This window comes from Triticum aestivum, chromosome 3D (assembly GCF_018294505.1).
Source record: "Triticum aestivum cultivar Chinese Spring chromosome 3D, IWGSC CS RefSeq v2.1, whole genome shotgun sequence".
Classification (NCBI taxonomy): domain Eukaryota; kingdom Viridiplantae; phylum Streptophyta; class Magnoliopsida; order Poales; family Poaceae; genus Triticum; species Triticum aestivum.
In genome coordinates this window covers 353,498,569-353,509,328 of record NC_057802.1, presented here as the reverse complement: position 1 = coordinate 353,509,328, position 10,760 = coordinate 353,498,569, and the positions used below count along the sequence as shown (strand labels likewise).

At 40.8% G+C, this 10,760-nt stretch overlaps 1 protein-coding gene across 2 annotated transcripts; it reads left to right on the top strand.

Annotated features, from left to right (window-relative positions):
• The first annotated feature begins 3,060 nt into the window (after positions 1 to 3,060).
• On the top strand, positions 3,061 to 10,419 carry LOC123078839 (WD-40 repeat-containing protein MSI4). 2 transcript variants are annotated; one of them, XM_044501468.1, is made up of 16 exons: positions 3,061 to 3,346; positions 4,010 to 4,073; positions 4,219 to 4,305; positions 4,647 to 4,709; positions 5,017 to 5,082; positions 5,193 to 5,267; positions 5,359 to 5,406; positions 5,992 to 6,067; positions 6,903 to 7,107; positions 7,266 to 7,347; positions 7,994 to 8,067; positions 8,454 to 8,565; positions 8,666 to 8,740; positions 8,843 to 8,904; positions 9,508 to 9,607; positions 10,043 to 10,419. In XM_044501468.1, the coding sequence occupies exons 1-16, from the start codon at positions 3,222 to 3,224 to the stop codon at positions 10,142 to 10,144; spliced, it is 1,416 nt and encodes a 471-aa protein (XP_044357403.1). In that variant the 5' UTR covers positions 3,061 to 3,221; the 3' UTR covers positions 10,145 to 10,419. The 2 variants fall into 2 exon arrangements, with proteins under 2 accessions (XP_044357403.1, XP_044357402.1); XM_044501467.1 differs by lacking the exon at positions 5,359 to 5,406 and having other exon boundaries at positions 3,099 to 3,346.
• Positions 10,420 to 10,760: the final 341 nt, after the last annotated feature.

Here is a 10,760-nt window from a genome sequence, read left to right as displayed (position 1 = left end):
GGAGATGGGCTAGGCCGGCTGGGCCGGGGGTCGGCCCAGTTGGGCCAGGGGTCCAGTGGGGGGAGGGCCTTCTCTCTTTTCTTTTTTCTTTGTCTGTTCTGTTTTCTGTTTTCTTTTTATTTGTTTATTTTCTTTTCTGTTTTATTTCATTTAAAAATATTTAGGCATTTTATAAAAATGTGTTTTCTCCACAGTAATTATCAGTGCAATTTCTGGCAGGGCCCGAACATTTTTGTTTAAATTTTTGAAAACTTTTATTTTTCACTTTTAAATTTAATTGAAGTTTGAATTAGGAGTTTGAAAAAGAATGTGATTCAAATGTGATCAAGCCCTGTTTAGCAACATGATTAGCTTAATCACAGGGAGTTACTGTAGCATGATTCTCGGGGTGTTACAACGAAGGTGCGGGGTCCGGGGAAGGGTTTTGGGTGGGTCGGGGGTGTCGAAGTCCTACGTGTTTGCTGCCCGGACTCCTGTAAAGCCCCCTCACGTTTGTCTCGGTGTCTCGGGTTTGCCGGAAGAAATACATCTGAACCGCTTGGCGGACCGATACAGGTCCGCGTTGGATGGTTTTCGCTATCCGAACCGTGCCGGACGTATGCGGGCAGTTCAAGGGTCCGCCTTGAAGACGATCTTACTACTGATGGCGTGTGACCTGGTTGGCACTTTAGTGCCACAACATCGCGACTAGTAAATCGCCTTACTTGTTGGTTATTTATGTGAAAAGATGTTGCATACATGTAAAATTTGTTGCCAGCAAACGTTCCATGATAATCTTGCTTTGAGAACTTAACTATAGCAAGCACATGGATGGAAACATGTCATGATTTTGCAGTAGGAATAAAAGGAAATATACAATGTTTGCCATTTCTTGGGTGTATGAGTAATTACCCCGCTTTAGTCCATTTCGGTGGATGAGCATCAACATTTCGTTGGAGGAAAAACGATTACAACCTGAAAACACGATGGAGTATAACCCCAAAAAAACCCAACCCACCTCTTCTCCTTTCCCAAAAAAACAGAAGCCATGTGTTAAGATGGGGAAAAAGGAAACTACTTATGACTCGCTTAAAAAACAACTGTCGTGACCACCTACACCCACGATTCTCTCGGTACGCCACCCCCGACGCCCTAGGCAATGTCGTCCCATCACCCCGCCGCCTTCATCATCCCCGCTACCTGCCAATCTACCAGCCCTACCAGATTCGCTGGTGAAATCTCCATGCCTTCCTCCTCCACCTATCTCTTCTTTCCCTCTTTTCGAGCCGCTGGGATCCTCCGTGGGTAGGTTTCAAATAGGTTGTCTGGGAGAGAGAGAGAGAGATGGATGAGTGGCTAGTTGTAAGCGCGTGCTTACGTCGTGATTCCTTGCAGGTCGGCGTTGGCAAGTCTGGAGACGCGTATGCTCCTGCGCAGGGTGGCATCGCCGGCGCGCCCGGGTTCCTACATCACCCAAGGTAAATATGCTCCTTGTTCTCCCTTTTTACCCCTCCCGTTGTGTTGTTCGTTACCTACCATTGTATTGGATCTTGTTTTCTCTTCGTGAATGATTGTGCAGAGTAAATTTTGCATGATTTATTTTGTGCAACGAGGTTTCTAGGGTCATTTAGTATGGCACAAACTGCGTTTTATCTCGTACGACATGAACATTTTCTCAAATTGGATTGTTTTTCCTTCCAAGAACAAACACATTCGACACTATTACATATGTATATTACAATCTGCACATGTTGTGTTGAGGGGAGGAGTTGTTGGTATTGCATTCCATTGCACGGGTTACTTTCAGCGTGTTTGTTCAGGGCAATTAGTATCAAAGAATTGGAATTAGGGGGTTGTAGGACTTAAAGTCCCTTGTTTGTTTGGAGGACATGGAAATTAATGAGGGGAGGGGAAAGAGTGTTACGGACCAAACTCCCCCTTATCTCTTCCCTGATGGGGGGCTGGTAATTGAGGAAGGGAATGGGAAATGAGAGAAAAAAGTTGTCGCCATGTACATTGCTCCCGCTCCGCATGTCTATAAATGGAGTACTGACGGTGGGCCCATTTTCTTAGTTAGTTTCCCTATCAAATTCTCGCGGGAAATTTCTTTCAATCACCATACAAGAAAATGGGACTAGAAGTCTATTTCCCACATTCAAACCCCCCAGCCAACTCCCACTGCTAATTCCCCTTCCCCTTCCCTAGGACTACCAAACACGCTGTTTATCCACATCCGAACATTGCTATGTGAATTAAATAGGCATTTGATTAATTGCCATGTAAGCTCAGTTGTGACGATTTTTTTCTTGTTATACCATGCGGTGAACACAATGAAGAAACAAAAGGAAAACATTTATGATGATTACTTCACTGCATCTTTTGTTTAGTTCAGTAATATCATATTTCGGGTTTTTTAATTATACGTGTGTCCAGAAAGATCCCATATTAAAGTTATCATTCAGTAAATATATCATGACTCTGAAGATCGATGAAGTTATAGGTTTTCTTGACCTAATTCCACCACACTGCTAACTGTTTGGTGCATTAACATGCATAAGGAAAATATTCCAATAAAATCACTAGACATGTCGTTCTAGGTATACTTCATATTGCTTTTTTCTTCTTTTGTGTACCGTTTTCTTTTCCCGCTTTTATCTGTATTTTTACAATCAATGTTTGATCAATATCTCACATTTAAGTTTGCTGTTTCATGGCAACACACAAACATTATTTTTTTAGAATCTACACAGACATTAGCTAGTACAATATATACATGAAAGATATTTTTTGAATTAAAGGAATAACAAATTTCCTCAAAAACGAAAAATCATCAAATGAGTGTTACTTTTCTCCATTTTTTTGAGAAAATCCAAAATGTTTTCTTAGTTTTTATTAGCATAAAAATTAATTTCTTAGCATTTTTTCGAGAAGAAAAATATTTTCTTAGTAGTCTCCAAAAATTGTCTGCCCTACTTACTGAAGCCCATAAAGTTCTCTGACGTTTGTACCCACGAGCCCAAACGCAGAAGGGCTCGGCCCATTTGCACACCGCATCTGTTACCGTTTTCACCCCAGCCGCAGCCTAGATACTCCTCCGCGCCTGGTCAGTTCGCACCGAGCGGGAGGCAGACAGGAACAGTCCAGACTCCAGAGAGCGCCCCCCCCTGCACAGAGAGCGAGAGGGAGAGAGAGAGAGAGAGAGGCCGGAGCAGTCGCCGGCGGCGGCCAGCAGCGGAGCGGAGATGAAGGAGAGAGGCGGATCGAGGGCGGCGGTGGACGAGCGGTACGCGCAATGGAAGTCGCTCATCCCGGTCCTCTACGACTGGTTCGCGAACCACAACCTCGTCTGGCCATCCCTCTCCTGCCGGTAATCCCCGTTTCCTGCGACCTCCTCTGTTGCTTCCCCTCTCCATTCCCGCAGTTCCGTGGTCGTAGGCGTTGTGTTCGAGTAGATTCATGTGGGGTTAGGGTTTTGCCGTCACGAACGTATCTAGGGTTTTGCCTTCACGAACGTATCTAGGGTTTTGCCTTCACGAACGTATCTAGGGTTTTGCTCCGTGGCAGTGCAGCCTGTGCACGCGGTGTCTCCAGATCTGCGCGTTGTTAGTGCCTGGGCTGCTATGGTGAGCAGGGTGGAAACTTTGGGTTGAGTTATTGCCCTAGGGTTTTGGGTTCTAGGTTTTTTGTGGCATGCGACTATTTGAGATGGGGGTTTGGTGTCTCTGTTCATGTAATGCTTGCCTTAATGAACTGTTTCGATGTGGTGGCTCCTGCCGGTGTCGACCGTTTTATCTTTTCAATGTGATTGCTTGCCATCTATAGAGTGAGCACGATTTGATGATATTGCTTTTTGAGCATCGGCTCTGTGGTGCATCCTTACTCACCACCTGGTACTTTGAAGCTAATAACATTGCAGATTAGTGGCATTCTGTTTGGAAGCATGCTCGTTCATTTTTGCAGCGTTTTTGACCTGAAATAGTGGGTTCTGTAACTAATTTATTTGCCGATCTGTTGGTTTGATTGGGAACAGGTGGGGTCCTCAGTTTGAGCAGGCTACCTATAAGAATCGTCAGCGCCTTTACCTATCAGAGCAGGTGACCTTCAAAAGTCCTCCGTTTGAGTGCTTCCACAAACAGATTTTTAGCATCTCCGACTGATTATCAGTTTTTGTTACATAATGAGTATATTTTCTTATCCAGATCTAACTATAGTATTTTTTTATTCCTGAGATGGTTTCAGACAGATGGAAGTGTCCCAAATACCATGGTCATTGCAAACTGTGAAGTTGTGAAGCCACGGGTTGCAGCTGCAGAACACATATCACAGGTTATTCACTGTTCATTGGTTTTCCATTACAATTTCAGTTTGTTAGTGCAGAATAGCGTGATTTTTGAGATGCATGTAAATATATAGATCTGGCCTCTGATTTTTATGCCTGCGTATAAAGGTATAATTATGGTGTTTCCTGCATGCAGTTCTCAGTTAACCTTCTCTGCCAGTTTCTTATGCCTGTATATGATTGTATACTTATGGTGGTTCCTTGGTTTTTATGTATTGTGGAGTATTCTTGCATTAACATGTTCGAGAGGGCCTAAACTAGGAATTCTTCATACTGGTCATTAATTGGTTCAGAATAGAGCTGACAAGATGTCTGTTTTGTACCGCAGTTCAATGAGGAAGCACGATCACCTTTTGTAAAGAAGTACAAGACTATCATTCACCCTGGAGAGGTAATAATTTGTCCTGTATATTCCTAAGTTGCAACTACTTAGTATCCAAGTTATCTTCTTTACACGTTGCTTACTCTGTTTTTAATTTTCTGTATCTTGATTATCCTCTTTCTCTTAATTTACACTGGGTACTTCATTTTTGAAACTTTATGTTATCTGATCTGTGTCTTTCTGTTTTCTAAGATGGTCTTTGTGTTCTTGTGTTTAGCTTGCATTCCTAGCAGTTTACTTTTCATGCCATTTTGATTTATGAGTTGGAAGTCAGTTGTTGATGCATTCTGACTTTGTTTGTTTATTGTGTAATCAGGTAAACCGAATCAGGGAGCTTCCACAGAACAGTAGGATCATCGCCACTCATACGGACAGTCCAGATGTATGTCCAGGCCTTTATACTGCTGCTTAATTCTTTCGAAAGAGTTGATAATCTCTTGAGCATTCCGGTGACATTTTATGAATTTATATGCTTTCTACGTCCCCAAACAGGTGCTTATTTGGGATGTTGAGGCCCAGCCAAATAGACATGCTGTCCTAGGAGCTACTGATTCTCGCCCTGATTTGGTATGTTCTCTTATCTGTAATTCTTAATTTTGTGTCATTTTGAGATGTTGAAAGTTGCATTTCTGTATGATGGACTGGAAAAATCATATAGGATGTGAACGGCATGGATAGTGATAATATCCCTAATATCCCTGATTTGGTATGTTTTTTTTTCTTTCTTAACTTGTGTGACTTCGGGTGGATTCTGAAAAGTTCTAGTAGGATGTCAACAGCATGTATATACACAATTTACTTTACTAGAATGGATCAGTTTTTTGATGTACCATATATGTAAAAATATTGGATGAAAACCACTCTAATGGTGAAAACTCTGTGGAACAAGAAAGTTCTAAAAAATATTTTTATGTATACACCATGTGTAGGCGAGGTATGTTCTGTAGACATGTAAATTTCATGTTTGAACATAATTGCATTTGCCATCTAAATAATTGCATTTGGATTTCTAATTTTGATGAAAAATAAATAAATTTGGCAGCATGGATAGGGATTTTTACTGTTCCACTTTTCTTTTCTCTGTTCTCTTTTTCAGAACTCTCGCTGATTTCGAGTTTGCTATTCAAATTTTATATGTTTATAGAACACCAGCTCCTCAGTAACTATTTTTCTTTTGAGAAAATTTTGGAATTTTGAAACATGCCTTCCATGGAATTTTCACCATAGGAGTGGTATCCACGGGATATTTTCCCTTCATACATAGTGCTCACTACCGTTGACTGTTTGTCAGATTTTAAGAGGACATCAGGAAAATGCTGAGTTTGCTCTTGCCATGTGTCCAGCAGAACCATATGTGCTCTCAGGAGGTTAGCAGAATTCTTTCTTGTAATATGCTTGTATCTTCTGGCCCTTTTTGATTTATTCAAATATCAAGGTGCAGTTTGTGGTTGCTGAATTTATTTTATAGTATGCTGTGGAGAAATAACTGCAATAGCTGGAACATGTTGATTAACCAAACGGTAAAACAGGCAAGAACTTTTTAGGAAAGTGGATTTATCATAATCTACTGCAATGTCAGACGCAAGCTAAATGTGTCTCTTCCAGGATTTTTTTCCACTGAAAATTAAATATCTCTCGTCGCCTTAGCGTTCCCTCCGTCCCTCTACATAACCTTCTTTGTATGTTCCTAACAAATAACAACCCAAGAAATTGGGAGATGATCTGACTTGATATCACAGTTTACGTCCGTATACTTTTTCTTTGTAATACACGATTGTGTTACTTGTGTCCATGAACCTCAGAACGGAACTTCCGATTCCATTGGAGCATGTGTGAGCCAAGATAGGCCCACTCCTGATTTAGCTGGCAAAGGGAGATGGCATGACAGCACTAACACATAAAGCAAAAATGAAGAAAAAAAATTAGAACTAATCACCAAAGCTGCCACATAAAGCAAAAATGAAGAAAAAAATTTAGAACTAATCACCAAAGCTGCCAATGTGATAACTGGACCATCTGTTTGCTAGCTTATCTGATCGACCTTACTTGGATCACCTTTAAAGTAATAGGGACCTAAAAGGTTAAAAGTCTCTTGTCAACTTCAGTGGACCCAATGGAGTAAGGGATGCGTCAGTTCCTTTTATTTATTTGAGTGAGCTGATGTGATAACTTGAGCTTTGTTCACATGCAAAATGTAAATAGGGAAGGACAAGTCTGTGGTTTGGTGGAGCATCCAAGATCACATATCTGGACTTGGAGACTCCTCAAAAAGTGAGACTTCCCCAGGGGCATCAGGCAGCAAGCATAGCAAAACTGCAAATGAAAAGGATAGTCCTAAAGTTGATCCTCGAGGTGTATTCCACGGCCATGATAGCACTGTTGAAGATGTCCAGTTCTGCCCTTCAAGGTAATATGCTACACTAAGTTTCTTGTTTTTATGGTTATTTTCTATTTGATTGACATGGTTTTCAATTTACATGAGTAAGAGCTTGCACTTGAAGTGCTGGTTTGCTGTTTGTTTGTACGTTTGATCTTTATGGTGCTCCTTTTCTTTTTTGAATAAAGTGCACAGGAGTTCTGCAGCGTCGGTGATGATGCTTGTCTTATTCTCTGGGATGCCCGGACTGGTACCAGCCCAGCTGTTAAGGTGACACTCTTCTCTATCTTATGTGTATCAACATTGTTTCTTGCAAGAAGTTGTGTATCAAGAGCTCACTAAGGAAAGGAGATGATTGGTACTCCCTCCGTTCCATATTAAGTGTCGGCGTACACTTAATATGGAATGGAGGGAGTAATTGTCAATGATGACTCACATTGATGATTCATTGGAATGGTTGATTTTCTCGTCCAAACCCACCCACCACTGTCTAGCCTTACAAAATAGCAAGAATCTTGCTCGCTCTTTGGTGCCGAGGTTACTAAACATGCCCCCTTGACCACCAGCAAGGCGAGTTAAGTGTGGGAAGAGTACTGAACATGCTCTTAGTCACATGAGCTTGATATATTTGCCGGGTAGTATGGTTCTTTTGTTGTTTCATTCTGCTTCCTTAAATGTACTTACATTTTTGTTTAAATTGGCCAACATACATTATCTGCGGTTGAACAAGTTATGAATTTGTGATTATAGAGCAGATTTAGTAACACTGGGATTACAGTCAACTAGATTTTAGTGCAACCAAAATCTCTTTGTCTTGGTGTAAAGAGGCTGAAGTATCTTTTTAGTATAATGTACTTCTTTCTTCCAAATGAACATAGCATCTTAATTTTGGAACTGCGTTCTTTCTGATGTCCAGGTTGAGAAAGCTCATGGTGGAGATGTTCATTGTGTCGATTGGAATCTTCATGATGTTAACTACATCTTAACTGGGTATGTTGACGTGAATGCCTTCTTAGTTCTGAATAATCTGTGATGAGATCTTTAGTTAGTTCAGATGTATTTGATATTTGGCTTTTCATCTATGTTTGTCAATTGTTTGCACATTTTTTTCTCCATATTTAGTACTCCCTCCGACCCATATTACTTGTCGCTAAAACATATGTATCTAGAAATGAAATATATCTAGATACATCCATTTCAGCAATAAGTAATTTGGATTGGAGGGAGTACGTCTCAACTGGGACATGAATATCTTCTTAGTTCTGTATAATCTCTGATGAAATCTTTAGTTATTTCAGATCTATTTGACGTTATGCTTTCATCTATATTTGTCATTTTTTGCACATTTAATTATGGTGGTTTCTTCTCATATTTAGCTCCGCTGATAACTCTGTCCGTATGTGGGATCGGCGAAATCTGGGTCCTGGAGGTGCTGGTTCTCCAATTCACAAATTTGAGGGCCATAAAGCTGCCGTCCTTTGTGTTCAGGCATGTAAAGAGAACCTTTTGGCCACATACTTGTTCTTTTCATGTGGATATGGACATTTGGTTACTGTCAGTTCAATAATTCATACCTTGTGCTTTTCAGTGGTCTCCTGACAAAGCATCTGTTTTCGGAAGCTCTGCGGAAGATGGTTTCTTAAATGTGTGGGACCATGAGAAGGTATATGCCGCTGGCGATGGGAGTTCACTTAACAGTACTCATTCTCTCTCATGTACTAGTTCTGTAATAGTCTTGAGACTGATAAAAGTTCTCGCGGTGTAGGTGGGAAAGAAGAAAAATCCCAATTCACCTGGCGGGCTTTTCTTTCAACACGCAGGTCATAGGTACATTGTTTTTCTACATATCTTACTTCTTCATGTGGTATATGAAACACAAAACCCGGCTTTTTCTTGAATGGTTATACCATGTCCGTTGGCATTTTCTCTGCCATATTGCTCACAGAATTGAAGAAATTCACAAGCAGACTAATTTAGTAAACATGAGACTTAAATCCAATCATTGGTCTAACATGGGCTGATAGATGATTGTGCAATTGTGGACTTGAATGTATCTGAGAAACCTGGACATGGAAAGCATTATTTCAGTCTACACCATATTGTAGCTCAGACTTTCTGGCAAAATAAAAATACAGAGGGAATTGTTATTTTATGCTCTTGAGATCTTATGCACCCGTGACATTTATGTCTACTTGTGCACGTAAAAAATAAAATTTGATTTAGCAGTAGAGTTCCATTCTACTGTGATTCCTTCACGGGCTTAATGAGGGCTTATGCCATTGGCAACTTCCAAATTGGTTTGGATCTTGTCATACTTTGAGAGTCAAAGCTAACTAGATGTGCAGGGACGATAAAACCATGTTATGCCGTAAATTGATGTTGCATTTCCATTGTTCCGTAATAATCTGTTTATCTTGTTCACCTTGCTAGGGACAAGATCGTAGATTTCCACTGGAACTCTTCAGATCCTTGGACCATTGTGAGTGTATCTGATGATGGTGAGAGCACTGGCGGAGGTGGAACTTTGCAGGTACTTCTCTTACAATTGCGCAATCATGGTGTAAACCACACTACTAGAAAGAACTGACATGCTAGATATTATATACGGTATATGGTACATAGAGTTTTATGTGCTTATAACTGGAAATACATTACAGTTCGGATACATGACTCCCATCTCAAAATAGCTTGAATAAGAATATATCGGCACTGTATCATCAGTTTCCTTCTGACCCATCTTAATAGTACTCCTTCCCAAAATAAGTGTTGTACTAAGTCAACGACACTTATTTTGGGACGGAGGGAGTATATTAATAACACGTACTCCCCCTGTAAAGAAATATATGAGCTTATATTTCTTTACGGAGGGAGTACTTATAATATGGTGTAACAGTTACATTGGTGTTTTCCTTTGCTTGATAACATGCTTGGTACTAAATTCTTACTGATTCTTTTACTGATCCAGATATGGCGAATGAGTGATTTGATCTACCGCCCAGAGGACGAGGTTGTTTCAGAGCTGGAGACCTTCAAGTCTCACTTGGCCAGCTGCACTCCGAGGGCTTGAGTCATGAGATAGTAGTTATCTGTCCATTTGAAACATTGGTCATGTCCTCTGATGCTAGAACAACCCAGACTTGTACCCTTAAGGTGCTTGTGAGCTTATTTAACTTGTTGTATGATTCGAATCTGTATGCTCTGCGAACACAGCGGAGCTTTATTTCTGTAGCCAGACTATTGGGGTATTGGCCTATTGGGAACATTGTACCGGTAGCTTCTAGCGGACCTTATGAGATTGCTTGTAATGAGTTTGTGTTTATGACTTGGTCAGTTTGTTCTCAATTGTGTAGTTGCTTCTTCCCCCCTCTTTTTGAGCCTGTCTAGTTGCTTCTTACTTAACAATTTTTATTGATCATGTTGTTGCCTTTTTCCTTGACAACTTTTCTTTCATTCATGGGTTACCCGTCGCTGTGCAATTTGTGCTTTGGTCACGTTAACTGTTGCTGAGTTTGTATGGGCAGAGGGCATTTTGCGCTTCACTGTGCCGTGGAATATTGTTGTATTCCATCTAATATGGTTAATGTGACGGCAAATGTAGTTTCAGTTTTAGACAAATAATGAGCTTAAGCTAATAGATGTGTTTCGTGGTACAAAGCGGGCCGCCGCCGGTAATGTGCGGGGTG

Excerpts from the sequence above, each read along its gene's own strand:
- LOC123078839 (XM_044501468.1), top strand. The coding sequence starts at position 3,222 with ATGAAGGAGAGAGGCGGATCGAGGGCGGCGGTGGACGAGCGGTACGCG. Across the intron at positions 4,306-4,646 it reads CTGCAGAACACATATCACAG|TTCAATGAGGAAGCACGATC; the intron begins GTTATTCACTGT and ends TTTGTACCGCAG. Across the intron at positions 5,407-5,991 it reads TCCCTAATATCCCTGATTTG|ATTTTAAGAGGACATCAGGA; the intron begins GTATGTTTTTTT and ends ACTGTTTGTCAG.